This window comes from Anser cygnoides, chromosome 12 (assembly GCF_040182565.1).
Source record: "Anser cygnoides isolate HZ-2024a breed goose chromosome 12, Taihu_goose_T2T_genome, whole genome shotgun sequence".
Classification (NCBI taxonomy): Eukaryota; Metazoa; Chordata; class Aves; order Anseriformes; family Anatidae; genus Anser; species Anser cygnoides.
Window position 1 is genome coordinate 14,999,828 of NC_089884.1, and position 24,771 is coordinate 15,024,598.

Here is a 24,771-nt window from a genome sequence, read left to right on the forward strand (position 1 = left end):
AATGTCACTCCTTTGAAATCATAAGAATATTCAGGAATGAACTTTTGTTTTAAAGTAGTGCTGCACCACCCACACTCTAAAATAGGCCTTGGAAAAATGCAGAGATGAAAACACTGCTGCAAAGGTTACAGGGTGTATTTTTAATTGCATGCATTAGGAGAGCATTAGTCGAGTTCTTAGAGTTCACAGCAATAATATTCATAGTTAAAATTAGTACTACAGTGCTGTTCTTTTAGAGAAGCTGTTATAAATTTGCTTAGACTGTGTGCTTTTTGAATTAAACCAGAAAAAAATCAAAAGCATTATGAATTTAGCAGTAGAACATATTTGTGCTTTATCAGATTTGATCAGAGCTTTTAAAGTACTGAGTTTATACTAGTGCTGAGATGCAGATGGGATTCAGCACTTACAACTTTTAAAGAATCAAATACCTCATGCTATTCTATATCCTCTTAAGACCATTGAAAGCTCTCAGTGAGGTATGTTTAGTCTACCTTGAATAAGTCCGCTTAAAAACATAGCCAGAATGTCAACAAGGCTACAGGTGTAATGCACTTTGTTTTCCTTTCTCTTCATCTTTTCAGTCCTGAAGTCAACAGACTGACTACTTCTGAGCACAGTGCTGTTCTTTTTCAAACACTTTGAGATTCTTGTGGTCTAATTTTTGTGGTTAGGTTTTCAAAATCCTTGTTGCCATCCAAAAGTATTAACCGACACCAGCAGGAGCTTTGAGCAAGGGGCTGCAGGTTCCTAGGTGCTGGGATGAACTTTGGCTCCCATGAAGGCATTACAGAAGGGTTAGTTAAACCCAGGTGAATTCATTTTTAAATTTAGGGTTTTTTTAGCTCGCCTATTTATCATTTGTCTTTTATTATATCTCTAATTTGACTGTTTTGACTGTTTTGGGTTTGACTGATATGAAAAAAAAAAAATGCAGTTCTCCTGTTCTGCAGTGCTAGCCTCCTGGAAGAGAAAAGCTTTATTTTGAGAAAGAAGTCTAACATTTACTCAGTGTAACCTATATCCACCCACCGGATCGGCCAAGTTTGGATTGCCATTGTTAAGCTCTTCAGCTTTTGTCAGTCACGGGATGAACATGATCTGAATTTTAAACTTCTAGGATCAGGCAAGCTTGAGTGGTTTCATTTCAGCTATTTCAGAGAGCTCCATGTCAAAGATTTTGCTTAAGATTTTACATATGATCTGGTAGAGGGGTAGCTCACAAGTTTTGCTGGTAAGCAATGCATAAGAAAATTCTTGAGGCTCTTTAAAGGATATGTTTCATGTACAGAAAGCATATATGTTTTTTTTCACCCAGGGACATCCCTTTACCCCAGCTCAGTGCCCCCAGACACCTAACCCCAGCTATTTCTTGCACAATGATTGCAACTCGGCACACAAGACAGCGCTGTGCAGCCTTTGCTTCAGTGATGCTGGGGAGTTAATGCTAGAGGAAAACACTTGGTAGCGATAATGCTCAGGTTTTAATAAATGCTTTTCGTTGCTGGATTTGAAAACCGGTTTAAAGAGGCTATCATAATCATTATCCGTATTTCATAGCCAGGAAAGCCGAGCTCCAGTGCCACAGGTAGCTCATCTGATGGACAGGTCTAGTGGCCGAAATAAAGCCTTCACAGCTCCGTTTCAGTGTTTCAGCCTGTCTCTACTCGGACTCTGGCAGAGAAAGCTCCACAAAATGAGCTGAACGGGGTTGGTGGCTGTGCGTTGCAGGGAGACAGGGCAGGACTGACCTGGGTGGGATTTGATATTTCTAATCTACACATCACCAGCTCTTCCCTCCCCCTAGGGAAACCCAGTTCCCCCTGTCCCCAGTAGGCAGGGGAAAGGGGGAACAGGGCTGAGCCGCTCCTCCTGCTCACTGCTCTCCACTGTGCTCCTCCGCAATAACCTTGACAATGATTTCTCTGGCTTTTTTTCATTTTCTGCTCCACCTGTGATAACAAAAAGGCTCCTGACTCCAAGGGTTGGGGAAAGGTCAGCAAATATCAGGCTGTCTGGGGCGAGATGAGAGAGACCTTTCCGTTGCTGGTGTAGGCGTGCGGCACCCTGGCTCTGCCTTTCCTCTGAGCAGAGGAACACATACTGGGTGCCTTTCCCCTGAGCAGAGGGACACTTACCTTTGAACACCGGGCAGATTTTCCACACAGTGGCAGCTCCTTCTCGGTTGTACTGTCCCAGGGCTAATTCCATATAGAAGAGGGGCATCCCAGCAATGATTAGGAAGAGGATGTAGGGAATAAGGAAAGCACCTGGAAACAGAGTGATTAGACATTGTAGGCTGTATTTTGGTTATATTTTACTTTCTCTAAGTAAAGTTTTTTCCATTGCTTGCTTCTAACTGGCTAAAGACAAAGCCACTGCTTTTGGGAGCTAGAAGGGAAATATCACGAAAGCAGAACCCGTGTTCTCTTGACCTTTTCCTGTATCTTTTTTAAAGTCTCAGAGGTAGCGTCCCTGAACAAAGCTGTAGAGTGTGCCTCCTATTTCCCCCTAATTTTCCCTCTTCATTTTGGCTACAAAGAGAAAAAAACTGCCTCTGAAAATGAGTCCTTAACTGAAGAAGTGATGCAGAACACACCTGCAGAGCTACAAGGGAAAGGGACAAGGAAAAAATCTGTTAAGTTTCTTTTAGTACAGTATGTTGAAAAGGGATGGAATGTGGAGGCCAGCAACGGAGAAGAAAATGCCATGCAAGTTCTACTAAGTGCAGTTTAAATAATGCTGTGTAAGGTGTCTGCTGGAACCTCTGGCTTGAAAATAAATCGCTGCTGGTCCATCATATGGACTTTGAGCTTCTATGGCATATTTGGGTTGTTGGTATAATAAATTCCCTTCTTTTTATGAAATACATTAGACAACACATCTGTTCTCCAACCTAGTGAACACTCGTGCCAACCGAAATGCAGAAGGATCGCCTAACACAGAAGTTATCTGAAAATGTCTTAACTGTTTTATACAATCCAAGTCACAGACAGAAGACTCCTCCAAAATGCGTGACTGGATATGATGATAGAAATTATCAATCACAGTTGGTGTTGTGCTGATTAGCTGGTTACTCGGTCAGTCCTTTGTTTTAAGGTTCCTCAAAATTGTAGTTTTATGCTTTATTACATAGTTTACTTGGTTCTGAAGAGTTAAGTTCATGTATAATGTCTGTTTAAAATGACTAGATTGTTGTGATGAATGAGGAACTGAAAGAATAGTTATCGTAAATGACTGCTTGGTATCCTTAGGAGTTACCTATTGAAAAGAAAATAGGTGAAAATCCTAGTTAAAATTGTTCAGCAAAAGAAACAAACAAACAAAACAAAAAAAGAAACAGCAGCAGCTGTCTTTCCCTTTTTCCTAGCAGCAGGTAGTAGGAGCCTGTGCAAACCTTTAAAATGTGCTGTAGTGGTTTAGTAATTTAAAAACTTTCCTTGCAAAAGGAAAGTAAGTTGCCCTGCTTCTAGATATATAAACTTAGAGAAGGCATGTGTAGTCTATAAAAGCTAAGTTTGACTGTAGCTATCTACACTAGGCCAGTAAGCAGAATGAATGGCATTATAAAATTACTTCTGAAGGTACTGTCATGCTGTCCAAATAGTTGTTGCTCCTTTACCTTTCAGCTCTGCTTTTCACAGATGTTACTAGTGTGAGCTGCCCAGCGTGACTGTTCAGAAAGGGAATGTGGAGTACATACTGGAGAATAAGAATGCAAAACCAAGCTCTGTTCCCTTCATACCACAAATCCACGTTCTAAAAGTAATGTCCTGTAACCTAATGGTAAAGACAACGTATTCACCATTCAGTAAAGTTCAGGTATTTGAAAGCTGAAATCTTGCCATGAAAGGATGGCAAGATGTATCAACAGAAATAAAGAGTAGCATAAAACTTTGCAAATGTAGTCAAAAAGCTGAAATAGATTGGTTGTATCATTTGAGGGGGGCATGAACCTTCTTTTTCATGCTGTTTATAAGGAGTGTAGTGTGACTGCAACCTGTGTTCACAGGAGCTGCTACAGTACAAACGATGCATGCTTTAATAGCATTTCAGTGTAATACATAAGCCTTCTATTATTGCACTGCTTGAACTGTTTAAATACTCTAGAGGAAAAAGTATTTGTTTTTCAATGTTCTTGATACCCCGTTGTTCTGAGCTATGTTCAGTGTTGAAACACTAAGCTAATTCAAGCTGGGAGAGCCCGTATTGTTTTTGTTAAATGCAGTATCCAGAAAAATGATTTTAGGTGGGCTTACTTTGTAGGTCTTGTAAGTGACAGCCTTTTAAGTGCCTCACTTGTCTTGCTTCAATAATATTACAGCGTGCAGAGCTGACTCACAAACCTAGCATGTTGCGTTTGGGATGTATCAGAGTTGGTGCAGAGTGCAGCTTTAATATCGAGAGGCCGTGGAAAAAATGATGCCACAAATTGAATAGGGAAATTTGCGTATGAGATAGTCGTGGAGATGTGTAGCGGACATGCATATTAAATGGTAGTTTAAAATATGTGTTCTCTCAGTATGACTAATAGTGTGATGAACTGTGAAGTGTACTGTACTTATGCATGCTTGCTTAAACATCGTATATTTGGCTGCAAATCATCCCAGGCTTTAGTTAAAGGAGGTTTTTCTTTTTGCCTTTCCTTCCCTCCCCCAGAAGGGATTACCAAGGTGTGGTGCAGTTTTCAGCACAGAGCAGTTGCACAGGTCGGTAGCTGGGGTTGCTCTTCAGGGAACTAGGATGGTGAGTGAAGTATTTTGAAATAGAGATCGATTGGAGATAAAAAGATTAGAGATAAAAAGCACCATAAGTAAGGGTTCTAATTCACATAAGTCGACTCAAAAACGTTTCGGAGATTTCTGGAATTTTTTGTTTAGCTGCTTCTCACTAGGTAACAAATACTGGAAGTCATATATTTTGTCAATGTCTTGGTATTTGCTCTTCTCTTCCTACCCAAGGAAGAGAGGGCCCCATCACAGGACCGGTCTGTGTACAGAATCTCATGAACAGGAGGTACTGTTTTGAAAGGACGCTTTGTATCATCCTGCATGCTTGTTTCTGGCATCCCACAGGTGATGCAGAGGCAGACCAGTGTCCTGGTGGGTCTCCTGCTGTAGATCCATGGCTGTGAATTCGGGCATCAAACCAGACTTCTCCAAAGGAGCAGTCTCACAGTTAACACCTTCCTGGTCTATGAAGCCAAAACATGTTAGGGTGACGTGATGCCCTGCCTGTGCCACTGGCCACGGGAACTGCTGCGCTTTGATCTCCGTGAGTCCAAGAGGCCGGGCAGGTTTGCACAGCCCAGAAGGCCGAGCTCCTGGAGAGTGCATGGTTTGGCTGACACTTGAGACGAGCCGAGTAGCTTACCAAGAGCTACCTACGTACCTCTGAGCTGGGGGAACATAACTGTGGGGCTGCTGCACTGGCAGCAACGTGCTGATACCGCTCGAGGGGATTGGACTCCCCCATGGTGTGATGGCATGGGGCTGAGCACGCAGCTGCACCACAGGAAGCAATACTGGTCCCAGCAATCCCTAATGGTTCCTCGTTTCCCCTCCCCGCTAAAAATCTGGAGTAATTGACATCTGTGGTACAGCTCTGGCACGAGAGCCATACTTGTCTTGCTACTGAGTCATGTGCAGCTCAAAAGCCACACGTGGGCCTCTGAGTGCTGCAAATCTCTACGTCTCTGTTAACAGATATCATGAGATCCATGTACTTCGTTCCCAAAAGGTACCAGTGTATATATGGAGTTAGAAAACCATGTCTTAGGCGAAACTAGATGAGGTGAAACTCTCCGCTTCTACAAAACCACCGATGTGAAACTTCATGTGGAAGGTTGCACAAGTTTGCTCTTTTTTTCTTTTTCTTTTTTCTTTTTTAATCTATTATGTTTCATTAACAAATTACAAGACAGGCTTTGCATTCTTGAGTTCAGTGCCAAATCGACTTTTTCATTCGGATAGAACAGAACCCACTTGAAGAGCTCGTCTCCTCCCTCTGTTCTTCGCAACCTCCTTAAGGGGGAAGCAGAGAGGAAGACAGCCCTAAATGCTCCTCTGTCCTACAAGGACTCATCTCACTCCTGAATACCAGAAAGGAAGCAGCACTAAATGATTTTTTTTAATCACTAGTAACTCAAACAGCTGCTGTTGTCCTAAAAGGACTTGCCGATGCCCATACAAGAAGAAGGCCAGGCCAGGGTTAGCTGAAACAATCTTGAACTATTCATGCCAGGCTGTTATTAGCCTTCTGCCTTTGTTACCATGGATATTCGAGTCAAAACGTTAACTGGCAGGGATGTCTGCTAAAACAACAAACTTTGGGCGAGTATCGCAGTATATTTTCAGATAGGAGAGTTGCCAGTGTTTCTGCAAGAACAGAGTCTAAAAACAAAGATCTTCCAGTTGGTGAATTCAAATACAAGCTAATCTCTGTATCAACCCTGCTTGCTTTTTTCAACCTGTAAGTAAATAGTACTGAAACAACATCAGCAAACAGTTGACAATGCAGTAAGTTTGCCTGGACAACATCAAGGTGGGTGGCAGCTAATCTGTGCAGCCTCTTGTGAATAAAATAGGAAGTCCCCAGTGCAGAGATCTCGAAATCTAGGTTGTACAAGATCACCAGAGATAGAAAAACGAGGTAACTGGAAAGGCAGGCATTTCTGAGTACACGAACATTAGTTCTGGGTCTTGGGACCAGTTGCCAGCTGGCTAGCACAGCTGCAGAGAGCACCCCGGGGGAGGTTAGCTTGCAGCAGGCTGGGATTTGTCGCAGCTGAAGTCTGAGCCCTGGCGGGGGCTGCTGCTGCCTGCCCCTTTCTTCCTGGGGGTGGCAAGAAAGGGGCAGGCAGGCAGACCCAAGTGTTTACTGACCAGAGTAAAAGCAAAAAGGGTTTGCACAGCACAACAGAGAGAAGTCAGAGATGCAAAGGAGCATGATGTAACCCCCGTGTCAAAGCCAAGAATATGATTTTAACAGCAGCTGTATGATGATGTTGAACCCTGCCAGTGGTAGATGATAGTAGTCAAAAATAACAATTTTCTGCAAAACAGATCACATGGCATGCTATAAAAACTTCAGCAGCACTTTGCACATATAAAATCTTCAAGTATGCAACATTTTTATGGGAAGTATTTCTGCACCATAAAAACAGTGGAGCTATACCATGGTGAGTGGCATGTTTCTGTTGAAGCCCTTATATTTAGCTACTCCCTCTAGTTGCTAGATTTGATCTTATTTATATTCCTGCTCTGTTTGGGCTCAGACCCTTCAGTTTTTCCATAATTCCAATTTTAATAGCGTTCCTTTCACTCAAAGAAAATGAAAACAAATAGTTTCCAGAAATGGTTCAATGCTGTTCACGGGCTGATGTCAACTGAAGCCTGCTTTTTTTTTTTTTTTTTTTTTTTTTTTGTCTTGAGCTGTTAACCTGCTGCTGCCTTGAAAGCACTTGAAGCAACTTGAAGTGCAGTCTATTTATAAGCTGGTCACTGGGATGTAACAGAAAGGGTTACCCGCGCTCTTCCATGCAAACCCAGTCATCTCTTTGGCTTTCTGTTACAAGAGTAATGAGCTCAAGAAACCCATTAGTAGCTATTTTGAACAAATTAATGAGAGTTAAATATACCCAACCACTCAGAGCAGCATGATTCATTCATAAATTACACCCAAGATGTTGGCTAAGGTCCTATTTACATAAATTAATGAAATGATCACATTTACAACAGGGTGTAGTTCAAAGATAACCACAGGAACATATAAGAACAGAACCCTGGCCTGTGCTCTTTGATGGGAAACTAAAGAATAAATAAAGAAACAAGATGGGGTTGGGACAATGCAAGTGAGGCTGGTCCAAGGTGGCTCTGGGAAGGGATTTCTGCTGCTGACCTTCACCACTGCTGGCTTGGGAAGAGAATTAGGCCATTGCCATCTTCTACCAGGAGCGTGACTGCAGAAGGTGCAAACATGGGGGTTTTGCCATTCCCGGGCTGGGCAGATGGTGCTGGTCAGGGGAAGCGCATAACCCTGAGCTGCTGGGTCAGCCTGCAGATGCCCAGCTGGAGAGGGACACTACTTCGTAACAGACATGACTAGAAGCTTAAGAGGTGCTAAATTAAGAGACAAATTATCTCTCATTTTACTAGCTTTCCACTGCTGGCAGTTTTTCCTAACTTTGCAGTTATTAGGTGTGACACAAGGATATATTCACCTGCAACTGAATCATATCAACAAAACCACCCCTGTAAGGTGTAGGCTGCACTCGAGATGTAGAAAATCAAAGTGTTTGTCAAAATGTACTCTGATTTATCAGTAGCAGAACATCCTTGGCTAAGAGTATTTCTGACTGAAGACATCAGAAGCTATTTGCTGTGAGCTTATAGGTCAAGATCAGCAGGTTTTGCTTAATTCCTGCACTGGAAAATCCCTAATAACATAACCCCATGTGACAAGTTTTCCTTGAAACATGCTGAATTTTCTGTAATGTACAGAATACAGTCATGTGCATGAAAGGAAATATTTCCTCAGCTTTAGCTGTCTCTTCTAAGTGTAGGGAAGTCCTTGTTTGGTGCCAGGGAGATTTTGGCAACTACTGTTTTACTTTGGTTCAGATACAGGCTTAGTCATGGTTTTCTCTCCCTCCTTGGTGAACTTGTATGCTCATTTTTGTTTGTTTTGTTTCAGTGTGCTGTATACTAAAATGAATATTTTCAGCATCCACGGATCCAATTTTGGTTCCAGAAGGGATTGTTAGGTACTTTGATCCAACTTCCCAAAAAACATGAGCCACCTTCATGCAGAGAAACGTACAGTCCTGACTTGAAGACACCAGGCAGATCCTTTTATTTCACTACTTTTGGTGGTTAAAAAAAATAAAATAATATATCTATTTTGAATATATGGCATTTGATTTTACCTGTACTTTCCCTGAGAAATTAAAACGCCCTACATTACTTTGTTTTCATCCTGTGAAGGAGTGGAAGCGCTGCATCCAAGCGTTGCAGCCTTCTTCTCATTGTCTGAACAGACTGAGTAAACTAAGCTGATGAATTAATGTCATAGATTTTTTTGTTTTGCTTTTCTGTCTAAAATTCCTTCCTTACTTAGAGGTGTTTCTTGGTGTAGCAGGTACACGTATTGACAGGGTGAAGAGTTAGGTGGGCACCTGTACCCACGTTACCTCCCCACTTTCTGAGCTGCACATGTGACAAATTACATCCCTGAGATGTGCCTCCTGCTTCCAGAGCCTGGGATGAATCCGCTGGATTTCAGCCCCTCGGTTAGGCGCTGTTAGTCCTTGTTTTGGTCTTTCCAGTCTGGAGTCAGGACCCAGCCAACATGTGCCCTTGTGGGAGCTGCTTGCTTTGGGGTACATTCTATGGGGTGTATACGGGGAGACTCATCTCCTGCCTATGGCACCTGCACTGGACTTCTCCAGCATGCTAATTAGAGCCACAGTAATTAGAGCCATAGCAGTAGTTGAGGTACACCGTGGGATGGGGTATCTTCAGTGTACTTTGCTCTGCGTGGGTAACAGTACAGTTTGTGGTTCGCAGCACAACCTCAAATGCAGGGTGTTCCTCTCAGGCTGCTTCTCTTTTGCAGGTTGCCTTTAGTTGTCAAAATAAAAACCAGCCCCAAGTTAAGCATCCTCTGGAGAGGACAGAGTACCCGTTTTAGGCACCATGAGACTCATAACTGTGCCAAGGTGAAACAAAATGCTTAAGACATCTTATATCAGCTCTAGACAAGTGCCAGGCAGCTTTCAAGAGGATTAATGTGCGAACCAATAGGAGGTAAATGCTTCAAAATTCTGCTAGAGAAGAATCAAGTATAAACATCCTGAGGTACACTTAAAACTTGCTGTACCGTTTAGTGATTAATCCAATCTGAAGTTGTAAATCCAATTCTTTGGGGCACAATGACCAAAGAAAAGTGCTCTTTTCCTTCTAGGCTTCATTAGAGATTTATTTATAATACTTTTTGTTATTGTTAATACTTTCTGTGCTATCTTACCTTTTATGAACTCTTGCATAACAGAATCCTCTAAATTATTTTCAATAAAGTGCCGTGCTCTGTCACAGAAGTATAGGAGAGCTGTATGTTCCTATCTCTAAGAAATCTAATCAATCAAAGCTTTACTCTCAGCCATTACAAACAAAGCCTTCAGGATCAATGCTCTTTCTCATGCCTCTACAGGAAGCGGAATAACTGTACTGTAAATTATTTATAATGCATATTTACACAGGGCTTGAAAGTAGAAGGCGAACGCATTTCCATACAGTACAAAGTCATTCTCTGTGTTTTATTTAAACCCACCTATGTTTTCTGTCAGCACTACTGAAAAGTGTTTATTCTACCTACAGTTTGCTGGTACATCGCTATTAGGCATGCTATATGCAGTGTAAAACTGTGTATTTCTCACATACAGCCTCAAAATGACGCAGTGTGCTGTCTAGCCATAAATAATATTTCTTTATTTGTAAGCTATGTGCTGCATCACTATTTGTAACCCTTTGTGGGGGTGTGATGCTTTGAATATTTGGGTAAATTTACCATTACATTGATGGATGCTACTGCATAATTACCAAGAGCAATGCAAGACCCCTGCCCTCTTATCAAAATTTTGGTTGCTATCAGATTGTGCTAAAATTTTAGAAGGCCTAGACGAGGGTGGCTCCCTAGTGGCTGTGGTTTCGTTACTTGGTACCTTCTGTAAGCAGTGACAAATACAAGAATTTCACAGAAGCTGTGTCACAACATTCTTTATGGGAAACCTCTCCATTTGGGGGAAAAACCAAAAAGCACACTGTATTTGGTCTAAGGTAGTGCTGGTAATACTCCAGATGCAAGGCACAGCCAGCAAACGGCCTCTCTGAGAATCTGGGCACTGTGGGCACAAAGCAAAGCTTTTCAGTAGCATCACTGCAACAGGAGGATTGTACGAACTGCTTCTCTTGATGTTCCCTTGCTCTGAAAGGCAAAGTGAGGCTCACCTAAACCACTATCAAACCACAATGCTGCTGCATCAGTCCTGCTGTACTGGCTAGCCACATCCTTCGTTTTCTGTCCCAGAACTCTCCCTCTTCTGTGGGCATTAATCAGGTGAAAGTTTTTATTTAAGTTGGAAACCTAAGCTTTATGGTGGTTCTTATATAGGGGACTATTTTTCTGATGGGGACCAAGCAGCAAAGTGAATTTTCCCCTCAGGCCAAGCAGTCCAGTGGGCACTCCAGCACTGCCATCCTGCGTGGGCCTGGCTGAAATGCTGGGGGAGAGGGCGAGCCTTACCTCGGGGCCCATCACAGCTCACTGCCCAGGTGAAGCAGAGGCTTAGAAACAGTTTGAAGCAAAATCCTTCTTGTTTCGCCACTCCGCAGGCTTTTGTGCTGGCAGGTTGGGGGGCAATCTTGTTCACCGGGTACACAGACCTCATGAGAAATCAGTGTGGCAAAGTCTGGTGGTTTTGATCGATCACAGCTCTATTTTTTTCATGTTTCTGAACAGCTTTTGAGCACGTAATACCCCATGATTGTAAAACAGGATTTAGGAGGGAAACTAGGTGATCTTGAAGATGTCCAAATATCTTAATTTAGGGTTAGAGACACGGATTTTGTCAGCAGCCTCTATATGCATCAGTGAAAGATCACGCTGCGGTTTAGGAATAGCCTGGACACTGTTTTCTGTCACTTTGTTTTAGGGAAGAGCAAAGGGAGAGAGTAATCAATGCCAGCTCTATTCCTACACCTGGCAATCAAAAAATTCCCAAACCATGCATTAGGCTACAGAATAAGTCAAAGTGTCTTAAAACGTAAGGTCTTCTAGTCCAGTCCTTTCGTTTGCCTTCTGTCTTTCAGAGTCTCATGCTTGTTTTGTGTTTTCCCAGCTCTTCTCTTTAGCTGCGAGAGCTAGAAAAAGATTCCTGCCTAATCATTTGTCTCTATGAAACTGTGAGTAAAAAGCACTTCTTAAAATAGTGCATTTTTACTGCTGGAGCACTGTGTAGGAGAATGCCGAGGTCACAGTCTCACTCTCACAGAGTAAATTTGTTTTGTGTGTTAATGACCATCATCTACGGAAGCCCCGACATTCTGCATGCCAGCTGAAGTGCTGTACTATTGCACTGAGCGCAGATCGGTTACTGGTCAGTGGAAGTCTCCTGTAGCGGTTTAGTCTGAATAGTTTTTTATTGCTTTACTCTGTTTTTCTTCTCACATAATTCTTAGTCTGGAAATTCTGTCTACTTAGGAGTCCTTAAGAGAGAGACGTCTGTTATTTGGGTTGAAATCCTGGCTCTGGTGACGTCAATGGAAAAAAACCACCCATTGACTTCAGCTGGGACAGGATTTCTCCCTTGTGGTTTACAAATCTATTGATTTTAACTAAGGCTGTGGAACTATACGCAAATGAGAAACAAACTGCAGAAACGGAGCAAATGATCAAACTCTTCCCCAAAACAAAATCCTGGAGTGTCTCTGGTCTCGCCAACACCTGCCTCATGATCTCATTGACACATCTGCATTTCTCTTTAGGGAGGAGACGAGCACTCCACAGCATGAGCTAGTCCTCAGTTTTGTGATAAACCCCCTAAATAGGATGCCCGTGTGCGTATAGAGTGGCTCCTTGGCCGGGGGAAGGAACTTCTGAGCTTTCTCTAGCATCAGCCTCGTTGGTTATCAGTGGACAGATAGTCCTGAATCCTGATAACAGCTGTTTGAGTAGTCCTGACCTGTGATTTTGATGTTTTGACAAGTGTTTTTAACGCGTGGCCTTAAATTTTGTAATATCATAGTTATTCCAATATGCTTAATTGTTCTTTGCTTTCTGTTTCTGCCAGGAAGGCAAGGTACTGAGACCTGCTGGAAGGCGTGTTACACTAACACTGGAACAGAAAACCCAAACCAGCTCTTACTGTAGGATGGCAGTGACAGCCTGTGTGGAGCCTGGCTGTTTTCCAAAGCTAAATTGTTTGGGGGTACTGCAAAGAACAGCTCCCTAAACTTGGAGAAATTATTTCCTCCTGTAGCATTCCTTGGAGGGAATGGATAGTAATCTCTGTTTTAATGTTGCATTCATTTCTCTCCATGCTCTTGAACTCTCCTTGCCATCTCTGTGGCTGTGCTGACAGGGGAACCCCTGGGTGTGCATCAGGCATCGCTAAAAGCCGCTCCTATTCACTTCCTACTAAATGAAATGGATCAGGACATCCAAGAAGGATCTGCTTGGAGTGATCATTGCTGGTACTGGGCAGCTCTGTATCTGAAAGTCACAAACCACCCTGTTAGGTCCTCCGGTCATTTTCCTTCCTATAAATGCAGTAGGTTGCCTTCAGGTTAATTAGCAGGTTAGGATCTACTAAGATCTATAAGGATCTACTGCTCCACCTTGTGGTCTGAAGAAAGTTTGTGTCATTGTACTACGTAGAGTGGTGTGCCAGAAAAAGTCCAGCTTCTCTCTCTCTCTCTCTCTCTCTTTTTAAAATTAAATAGGAATTTGACATCAGTATGGTAATTTCCTCAAGAGATGCAGATCTTAACGTGTTGACATCACTGGTGTACTTAAGGACAGGCATTGCAAGAGGAGTTGGATTACAGAGGAGAAAAAGGGAGAAGGAGAAACAAAAGTTAAATCAGTGAGGAGTGCTACTTAGTATGCATAGTTCAGAAGGTGCAGAATAAATTATAAATAGCCAAAAATAAGATACCCAGCACTCGGCTGCGTATTTCAGTGCATATGCTGGGCCCTTGGTAACAGCTTGTTTGTATGGTCAGCGAGGCAGGCAGGCAGCCTGTCCTCCTGCCTGCTGCCGACGGGCCAGAAACCCGCTGCTCGCTTCCCACCCTTCTGCAGCCTTCAGCAGAGACGGATGCCATGCAACTACCCGGCCCCGATCCTTCCACAAAAGCTGTTTCTCAAACTAGCACGAGCGCTGTAGCAAGACGTGGCTTTTGCTCGCTCTGTCACTAATTGCAGTGCTTGGAAATCACACGTTTTTTTCTCCAGCTCTGAAATGAAACTGCAAAAGAGTGATATGCTGCTGCTGGACTCACAACTCCTGTGTACTTCGGTGGGGTGGGACCAAGCTCTGCTCTTCTGCTGCTGTTTGCCAGGCTAGTGTAACATGCGTGTTCTGGGGAAGCACTTTATAGCTAAACAAACCAAGAAAGGCTTCATATTTGCGTAGTCTGGCAACACCAGTCAGATAGCGTTGGATCCTATTTTGGATGCTTAAATTAGCGTGTATTCTTAAACAATAGAGATAGCCACATAATAGCAGCCAGTTAATGTCTACATTAATAGCCCAGCTTCTGCACTCAATTGTGCCTTTGGAAATGAGTGATTGTGCTCATAAAGCCTTAAAGGGCAGGAGCACTGGAAAAATTACAATCTTCTATAAAAAGTGTTCCTGTATAATAAGGGCAGCTTGTTTTACTGCGTACCAGCAGTCAGGATGCTAGTCACAGAAAGCATTTATGGACTGGCAAGAGACAACTGCCTGCCCGTTCCTGTCTGAGTTTTGTTTATTAATGGGTTATCATGGAATTCTGTGCGCTGGAAACTTGGGAGTGTGCTGTGGATGAATATGGGTGCAAAGAAATGTGTGGCTGGTGTAGCCAGGCATCCCCGCTGACAATTTCTGCTTTTGAATGGGAGACCCTAGTTCTCAACACGGAGTCAGTGCTGTCACCTTTGTCATGCTTCGGAGGGAGATTGCAAAACTTGTTTAAATACAGAATAGGGGAAAGGAGAAGGAGGAGTGAGAGTAAAACAAAGGATACCCTTGAGAAGTAATTTACAGGTTTTTTTTTTCCTATGGTCATCATGAAGAACATGTCACAGTGCAAGGACCTTAACTGTTTCCTTTCCTTTCCAACTATCCCCTTTCCCTGCCTTTTTGAAATAAAAGTTTCAAAATCAGCGAGGCTTAGATGAAGTATGTTGAATCCGTACAGAAGCTGAGATGCTGAATTACACTACAGTTCTCTCTCCAGGACTTCCATGAAAACTGGGCTGGGCTGCGCACTTTTGGTGCTGGTTTCCCAAAGGACTCAGATGTCCATCTTTAGGAACTAGAGTTTTGAGTGGCAGGAGAATCTTTCATAGGAAACCATTCTCAGCTGGGCATCAGTGCACAAGATGTACGCAATTAGGATGAGATCCTGCCATGCAAGGTCCAAGACAACTCAGAGGCAGCAAAGGGGAAGATTAAGGATTTGGAGGAGGGAATAATTGGTTGTCAAGATATGGGTAACAGGCTGCTGACATGGATGATTTGCCTCCAAACGTCCCAAGGAAGGGAAACTGAATGTTTACAGTAAGTGTGATAATCCCAGAATCTTTACATCATCTTCATTGAAACTGGATTGAGGCGGGGGAGTTGTTGTGAATGAACTTATTTCAACTTTAATAATAATAATAATAATTTCTTGTCACATTTCAAGTTGAGAAGACAAGAGTTAGGTGCAAATTAATTGTAACTGCTGTTTGTCAGTGTGAGATTCCCTGAAGACCAGTACCATGGTTCTGTATATTCTATATGATGGATACGTACAGTGCAGCTGGAAAATACAAAGAGTGAGGGAGGACTAAAAGATCTGGAGCTGTCTCACAACAAGACTCCATTTAAACTTGTCTCCTGCCTCCTGAATTACAATATGTTAATATAAATATATCTCTAAGTATAGAGTGGTGCTTTATTATTTTGTAACATCGCTGAGAGCAATTAGGTACAATATCATCTAGTAATTGCAGTATATTTAAATGCTATGGAGCTTACAGTACAAACATAATAAAGAGCCACGCTACAGTTAACTTTAATCGGTTGGTGAACCTGGGACAAACGCTTCAGAGCTGAGCACAACTGAAGAGACTCCCCTTACACACAGTAGAACTGCATGCATGAGCTATTTGATGTTGTTGCTCAGAACTGCTCAGATTTCCCTAAACCATTTGTTTCCATTTTAATTCACAGCAAGAGGTTCAGTAATTTGTGGACTGATTTTAATCATAATTTCCCTCGTAGCGTATCTGAACACTTGCTAAAACTGTATGTTCCCTCTCATCTTACGTGTAAGTAGTTCTGTTAGCATCCTGTTTCATATTTCATACTTAAGTCTGGACAGAAAAGTAATCTGCCTTGAAATAATTCTCTTTAGGCTGCTGTAGTTGTATTCACATATTCACTGAACTGGTGACATTTTGGGTTCTTTGGTAAAGACGGGCTGTTGGCTGCTGCACTCCTGATATGGCCTTGCTGTTTGCTTTGCTTCTAGTGAATTCAATAAGGAGCTTAAAAAGATGTCACTGAGAAACAGCCTAGGAACAGATGAAGCTTAGATGCCTGCTGTCTCAGCTTGATTGAGTATCCCTGGCCAAACTATAAGAAACTCGTGGATCTGTTAATAGGAACATTGAAAGCTTGCTAATGTGACTTAGAAAACTTGTTGAGGAGGGATACCTGTCCTGGCGGAATGGCTTTCCAGGGGTATTTCACAACTTCAGCTGCTTGGCATAATTGACAAGGGCACCAGAAATGGAGGGGCAAAAAAAACCTTAAGCAGAGATTTTAGATTCCCAAACAACTGAACTAAGATAGCAGTTTGCTACTTGATGCCTTTTCTTCCTCTTAGTTCAGAATAAAATAGTTCTGAGTGGTAATCAAAGTGTGTTCGTTCCTTGTGGTTAGAAAAAGGCTTTGCTTTTGTCAGAAAACCAGCTCATTGGGGTCACACCAGCTTCTTGTATTGTCTTGGTAACAAGGAGGAGTGAAGCTGGAACACCAGTTTGACCAGAGCATCAGTTCTGAATGCTTGTCCTGCACTAACCACAGGATGGTCCTCATATGGTCTGACCTCAAGCTAAATACCAGCAACCTGCTCTAGAACCTTTGTATATCTCTAGAACCTTTGTAAAATTGTCAAGCTAAGGGTTGTTAGAATTGTTCAGGGACTGGCTTAACTTCTGTTAAGACAGGTATTCAGCTGGGAGTGCATACAGTGTAACAATTGTACGCGGTTCATGGTATCTTACTCCAGACCCAGAAACTGGAATTTTAGAATTGATAAAAGATGTGGGTAAGAAATATTCAGTTTTTCCTTGTCAAGTGTTCATGATGCTTCATATGCAGTAGGTGTAAAATACAGTAGCTTATAGCCCTGGGAAAATTATAGTTCTGAAGAGTTATTTTGTAGAGCCAGCAAGCCTGATGGACAAGTGGAGGAGAAGAGGGAATTTCAGAGAAGCTGTTGGCATGCGAGCTACAGCGCTGGTGAGCTTCAGTGAAACCATGCTCTGTATGTACCAGCTGATAAATGATTGTCATGGGGAGGAAAGAGGAGTGATGAAGTCATGTGTGAAAAGGAGAGAGCAACTGTGAGCTGGCCACTGAATCCGGGAAGAAGGGACTGTCATGTGGCACAGCAGAGATTGTCCCAAACATCACACGAAGCCCTGCAGCACAAAGCTCTTAGCCACGGTGTGGAGGTCAGTGTAATAGTCCAAGACCTGTCTGAGGTCCCTGGTTCGATGCAATAATGGGAATTGAAAACCTGTATTAGGAAACCAAAATCGCTCGATTTGCATCCATGCTTTGATTGATTAATGACTCATACTCTTGGCATAGTCCTTGCTGTGAGATTGCTTCAAAGTTCACTTATTACCATCATCAGTGCTATTTTGGAATGTAAACACTGACATTACAAGGCAAAGGTCAGCCACCTTTGAAAGGTAAAGTGCCAGATGGTATTCTTTCTCAAATTAGTGATTAAATTTACTGGCAGACACTTGTTGTAAGGCAGGGAGCAGAGCCTGGTAGAAAAGCAAGGTGCTGCAGGTCAGCGTCAGATCTTGCTTTTGGTCAAATGGTGCACTAGCCATACTTATTTATATATACATATAAAATCTGTACAGTAGGGGATATTTGGATTTGGTTGTATGCTGTCTGTGGTACCTCTGCTTGTGGATTGCTAAGTCCCACACTAGAGCTTGTGGAAGTATGGATAAGAAACAGAGCGTTAGGATAAGTTGTAAGATACCTCTCTTCTGAAGTGCATTGATTGCTGGCAAGCTGTTCTTTGAAGCAAATGATTTCTCCTAGAAATAATGTGGTCTAAAAACGTTTAAGAAAATAACATCTCAGAGGAGATTAAAAGTGTATATTATGACAGCTAGAGAACTGTTAAAATATTTATCTGCAGCTGTTTGTAAATTCATGAAAAGCTTAATCTGATTCTTATGATACAATAAGTCTCTGGTGACTAATCCGACAATTACATGCTTCCTAATGAGTAGTCTGAACATGACTGCAAATACTTTGGCTCACAAAAAGGAGTATTTTATGTTGGTAAATTCTTTTTCCATAAATTTCAGTGGGAAATATTATTTTTTCTTATGACCATGAAGGAAAACGAAGAATGTTAATGCTAAGAGTATCTGGTACAGAATCAACAATAGTGTGGTTACCTAAGGCTGAACATCATCCTCCCCCACAGGGAGCACATCAGTTAATCATACCAGGCATTACTCAACTTCACTTGGCATCAGTACCATTTTAGATGTAATCCAAATTACCGAGATAAATCTTTCCCTAAACTGACGAGAGTCTAATTTTAATGCTCTTCTTCTGTACTTCAGCATCGCCTCGTACTGATCGGGGGAACACTCATGAGGTTGGATATGCTATAAGGAGTTGTCTTGAGTACACTTATGTTGTCCACTTACAAACAGATTCATACAGTAAGGGAATCTTTTTTTTGTCGTTGTTACTAAAACCAACAAAAACCCCACAAACGGGCTGTTGCCAGAAATGAGTTATAATGAGGGAAGAGCACTCATGAGAATAGGCAGCAGAAACAGCCATGGCTGCTGATTTCTCCAGCGACATGCCCTGCTGCTCTGAACTCTCAGAACTGGACTGCACAACAAGTCCTTGATCTGCTGCAAATGGTGCTTTTCCTTTGTCTTGTGAGGGGTGCCGGAATATGTGTCAGATGTGGTGTTTATTCATCAGCCAAACTGACAGGGCAATGTTTGAGAATCTCCCCCCTCTTTCTGGAGTATCCCCTTATCTACTTAATGAGAGCTTGCAGAAATTCACCTCCTGTGCAGAGCCTCCCTCTCATTTTATAAGGTTGTTCAGGATACATAGTGGGCATATCCCGCTTCCAAGTAGTCCGTGAGGGCAAGATCTCATCCAGTCTGTTCATATGAAACTTTCCTGGAAGTTTTCTGTGGCTTCATGTTATAGTACAGCCACTGGATCTGTGCCTGCCCTGGTAAGGCAGGCAACTCCTATGGAAGGAGGTAGCTGATACAAAGGATAAACACTCTAGTTTCTTAAATCTTACTTAAGATTCGGGATTATTTTTCTTAATAGCTGAAGACTGTTTCCAAAAATCACAGTCATTCACAGAAGGGTTACATTCTGCCATCTATCTTTGTGCACAAGTCCCATTGGGGTCTCCCAGCAGGCAACTCCCAAAACACAGATGTTTCTGGCTATTCATTCAGCGGTTAGTGCTGCTGGATGCTTCCTATTCTCTAGCTTTTTGTTACTGGAAGTAACAAACAGTTGTTTTTGTTAAAATACAGATACATATTTACATATTTTTAACCATTAACAGTGTTATCTCTGAAGTTATATAACATAAAAATGTCTATAAAGGTACCACTGGGCAGTGTATACCTTGTGTCAGTAAAAATCAGTGAACTAATGGGAGTTTTGTCTGCGTGGGACTTCAGGATCTAACACAAAAGCCTCTATCTCTAGTTTTTAATCAGGAAACTTCCCTGGAGTTTACCAAAGAAAGAAACTCGAGGATTTGGCTAGTAAGACGTGGGTGTGTATATGCGTCTATCTCCTTGTAAAATTCAGCTTTGAGGGAATGCAGTGTGTATTTGTACCTTCCTTCTGAGGTCCTGCAAGTTCTCACGCTTGATTGAGAACCACCTATTTTTACAAGCATGGAAAGGCCCTTAGTGTGTGTGTGTCTGCTGGCATCTCAAATTAATCATAGCCGGTCCTAGGAACATAGCAGTCCACATGTCACTTTTTTCAGATGTAGAGGGAGATGCCCTTTTCTACCACTTCAGTGTCCTTAAACACTCTTATTTAACATTTAAAAGCAGTTGTACAGCCTTGGTGGGTGTAGATTTTGGAAGGATAGCACTTTTTTTTTTTTTTTAACCAGATAGCACCAGCTATGCTGAAAACAAAAGTGTTAAAATATCTTAGTGGTTTAGGACTTGGGGCATTACAAGATGCTTCCTTTTCACTGCCTTGTTTTGTGTCAATCTGTCGAAGACACACAAGTTCGTACCCCATACTTGACCAGCTTGAGTTGGCAAAGTTTACTAGCAGAAGTACTAGGATGATGTAATTAACTTTTCTCCATCTCTGTTAGTGCCTTTGTTTTTATGGCATGTAGTAAAGCACTTTTAAAGGCTGAATCTCCTACAGGAGTTTCTGCTAAATGAAATTGATATATACCTACAACATGGAGGCAGTGGATGGGAGACGTTTAAGATAGCATAGAGACAAGTGTTGTGAAGAGAGAAGAGAGTCAGTGACCCTGCCTGTATCTGCATTCCCCACTTCTCAGCTCAGGGTCTGGCCTGGAAATTGTCCTAATTAAATACTGTTAGCTGATGTGGTGGTGGCCATGGTTTATCAAACAGATAGAAAAAGGAAAAAACAATCTCAATATGATTAAATTTCATTAAGCCAAACACAAGCTAACTGTAAAAATTAGTTTGTCCTTAAATAGGCATAGCTAATGTGTCTTCATTCGTCTTCCCAACCTCATTTGTTGCTGCTGACTTGTGACCATCAGGATTATCCCACCTTTCATTTTACACTGAAAAAAGTCTTCTCAAGTGCTAGCAAAGGGTGTTGTTACATTATCTGCGTGCTCAAGAATGACATCCTAGGTATTGATTGTGATGTTTCCTACTGCTGTTTGTTCTCTATTGAAAAGCAGATTAAACGAAAGTGTTTATAATCTGTACCAACAACCAGTTCTCGGTCATTGTGTAGACTTTGATAGCACAGGGCCCCTCTACCTTCACTCGTAAAGGTTCTGATTCCCCTTGGACAGTATGGAAGAATGGGTGCAAAGGAGAAAGGTGCCTCTAGCAGGTGTGAATAGGTGGCTTGCTATCCACCTCACTTCAGTGGTATTTAAATTAAAGAGGGGAGAGGAGATCCTGGTTTCTCTAGCTGAACTGACATAATGCGTGGAAACTGAACAAAATGCAGACTGTTACCTCCTGTGCCTGAGCTGGCAGCAAATTACAAAGGAAGCAGGCTAGGACTGTGATTAAAAGTGACCCAAAATGATAGAAAGGAGTCCGAGCACTGTGAGCATCACCTCTATATAGGCATTATATTTGTGTCCCTAAACTTTGCAAGAGAGAGCTCAGAGGGGTGCGTATGCACAGAGCTGTGTGAAGGATGCTCCTGCTCCACCTGCGCTTGACAGGGAAGCCTGCTGGCTTCATGCTGCATTGTGCTGCTGCACTGTGAGCTACCTGAATTATTTTTGGACATAATGAACTAAGAAGAGGGTTTTTGTGTCGGTACTGACTGCCTGCAGCCTGTCTGGCTGGTGAGCGGAGATTTTCTGCCCCTCCTCAGAACTTTGGAGGTCCCAGCTGAGACCGAGTGTTGCAGTACCAGCCCCGTCTCATGCCCCCTTAAGTTCCGAGGACCAGTGTAACCCCGCTTGCCAGGGATTTTCCCATCCCACACTCCTCTTTTCCTGGGCAGCAAGTCTTCCATGCTACAAGCGTGAACCCTCAGCCTTTATCACCAGGCAACCACGCTCTCAAGATGTACCCGGCCACCCTACAGAACCCGCTCACCACCCGGCAGCTCCTCCATCTGCACCACGCAGGGCTCACACGCGGCTCTGCATCTGCTGGGCTCTGCTCCTCCTGGGCTCTGCTCCTCCTGGGGGGCTCTGGGAGCACCCAGCACCCGCCTGCTCCTGCTCGGGGCACCTGCCCGCTCCCGGGGCTGCAGCACCCGCCCGGCGCGGGGCGCTGCCTGCAGGGGCTGAGGGGCTGCTGGGGTGCAGGTCCTGAAGCTGGGCTGGGCGCTCCGGGCTAATTCTGGTTCCCGGGTGCCAGCTTTTTGTGGCTGGCGGTGCCAAAGCGTGCAGGGGGTGAGGCTTTGTTGGTAACAAGTCCCCTACCTACTCAAAGGAGGGGAAAGAGCCCCTGAAGTGCACGCATCCCAATCCCCCATTAAAATCACTGCAGAGCAACCTTTCCCTAGCCCGGCGCTAACTTTTCTAGATGCTGTATTACACCGCTCAAGTTTTTTTTTTTTTCTTTTTTCTTTTCTACACCGCACTTTGCCACCGAAAAAGCCCCGTCGAGCGGGCGGGGGGGGGGGGGGGAAGGCGAAGACCCCGCGGCCCCAAACCGCCCCGCGCTGGGCTGGGGCAGGGGGGATGCGGCTTTTGGGGTCGGGGCGCGGCGGTCGCGGGCGGCTTACCCCCTCCATTTTTGTAGCAGAGGTAAGGGAACCTCCAGACGTTGGCCAGGTCCACGGCGAAGCCGATGACGGAGAGGAGGAAATCGATCTTCTTGCCCCACGTCTCCCGCTCCGGGCCGCCGTAGCGGGGGGCGGCGGGCAGGATGGTGCTGGCCGTGTACTGCACCCCGTTGTGCTCCTTCACCAGCAGCAGCTCCACGTCCTTCCGCGGCCCCGGCCGCTCCGCCAAGGGGGCCACCACCGACACTTTGCGCTCGGGCTGGCTCTGTTTGTTCATCCTCGCCTGGAACGGGCACAGAGAGGAGGATCGGGGGGGGAAAAAAAAAAGGGGAGGGGGGGGAGAGCTCAGCCCGCTGGAGGCGGCTCCGCGCTTGCAGAGAGGCAGGAGCGAGGCCCGGCCGGCGGCAGAGCCGGAATAATAAGGGGCCGTGCAAATGGGGCGGGGGAGAAGGGGGGGCACCGGGGCGGGGGAGAAGGGGGGGACCGGGGAGCCCCCGGGGAGCGGCGGTGCCCGCGCCCTTCCGCCGCGGGGGAGCGGCGCACCTGGGGCAGCTCTGCCTGGTCTCACTGTGCTCCTGTCCTGCCTCTGGCCATGTCCTGCCTTGCTCCTGTCCCTGTCCCTGCCGGCACTCATCCTGCCGGAGCCCTCGGGGCGCTCGGAGCTCTGCCTGCCCGTGCGGTGCAAGGCTCCCCCCCGGCGGAGCAGCCCCGGCAGGTGCAGCCCGGTTCTGCCTCATCCTCCCCTTCCTGCTCCGCTCCGGGAGGGAGCCTGCGCTCCCCTGCCTGACTCAGGTTAAACGCTAAAATTTGGCTTTGGGGGTTGCAACCCGGAGGGGATGGCAGAGCTGGATGCTGCTGGGCGTCCCGCGCCAGAGCTGGTGGATGCACAGCGTTTTCTCTCTTTCTTTTTCTTTTCTTTTCTTTCTTTCCTGGAAAGCAGCGGGCTGGTAGCGGTCAGCTGTCAGGTTGTGGTATCTGCAGGGCATTAAGTATTTACTGCTGTTCCAAATGGGACCCGGCTCTTTTAGGTGTAAAATGAGCAAATAATTAGCTAGCAGATCAACAGTGTCTGGTGCCAAAAGCTGGCTAAATACAGCTGCAGGAGGCTTTCGGGGCCCCTCCTGTCACAGCTGTGAGCAGAAACTGTCCCTTGGCTGCCTGCTAGGCAATGCAGTCTGAGCACAGAAGGCAGAAACAGGCAGCTCCCCACCAGCGATGCCAAATAGCTTCTCTTCTGCCCAGCGTCAGGGAGAACAGGTCAGCTTGCAGAAAAGTCCCTTAACAGGCTACTGGTCTCACTCTGCTGGGACTGAAACTCTGTTATTATAACCATAACGCGTGCAGAGGTGCTAGTCTGAATTTGCAAGGAATCCCCGCTTCCCCTGCAGATTTGGAGTGTGAAGAAGAGTCTCAGCTGAGAGTTAAGCTTCTAAATCAGCATCTTCCCCTCCTCTCCGTACCACAGACTGTGAAGGTGCTACTGAGACAGCTATTGATAATTTGGGGATTTTCTGCCTTCACTAAAAGCTCTTGGCATTACTGGGTTTCTCATGCTCCTCAGCTGCGACTTGGTTCCCAAAGCCCTTGTCTGGAAAAACCATCTGAGCAGCGTCTAGACTGTTTCAGAGCAATTGCATGCTCAGAACACGTGGCTCGTGCTCTCTTTCCATCATTCCACGGTTTCATGCTTCTCCAAATACACCACGGAAAGCCATTTTCTATATCCCTTTGACACTTCAGGCCGTGCACGCTGCAAATACTTCTGTGCACAGTCATTGCACGGCGCCCTGTGAACACCTGGGGTTTGCCCATGCCCATGTTTCTACCCCCATGCACTGCTGCCTGCTCCTCGCAGCACCCCTCAGTCACCTCCCCTAAATGCATCACACAAACACCCCGTTTCCAGTTTCATGTGGTGTCCTCGAGCGTGCCTGCCTTTCAGTGAGCCCGCACGCCTGCCTCGCACGGCAAACCAAGGACGGGCGCTGTGCCTGGCCCTGGGAGAGCCCCTCTCCCCGCCCCGAGCCCTGAAGCCACCTTCCCGGGGACTCACCAGGTAGCACTGGGGGTGTTTCTGTCCCATTCCCTGGCACCTATGGGCAGGGGCAGGTGACTGGAGGGGGATTCCTTCTTCCACTGCTCCGGGACTGCAGCCTCGCTGGGAGCTGAAGCCGTAGCCTAGGCAGTAAGGAGCTTTTTAAACCTGGTTCCCCTCTTTCCACGTGACTATCACCATCTTAATCTGCACGGACTTCCTATGCTAG

At 44.6% G+C, this 24,771-nt stretch overlaps 1 protein-coding gene across 2 annotated transcripts in view; it reads right to left on the minus strand.

The window, feature by feature from the left end:
* Positions 1–23,255, minus strand: part of LOC106043077 (sodium-dependent noradrenaline transporter) — a 67,570-nt gene extending 44,315 nt beyond the window's left edge. Inside the window, exons 1-3 of one of the 2 annotated variants that reach the window (XM_067004371.1) lie at positions 23,051–23,255; positions 22,508–22,790; positions 2,139–2,270 (exon numbers count right to left, since the gene is read on the minus strand). In XM_067004371.1, coding sequence (XP_066860472.1) covers positions 2,139–2,270; positions 22,508–22,784 — 409 coding nt within the window. In that variant the 5' untranslated portion in view covers positions 22,785–22,790; positions 23,051–23,255. Of the gene's footprint in view, positions 1–2,138; positions 2,271–22,507; positions 22,832–23,050 lie in introns of those variants that run through there. The other variant, XM_067004370.1, reaches the window with a different exon arrangement.
* Between the last annotated feature and the right edge of the window lie 1,516 nt (positions 23,256–24,771).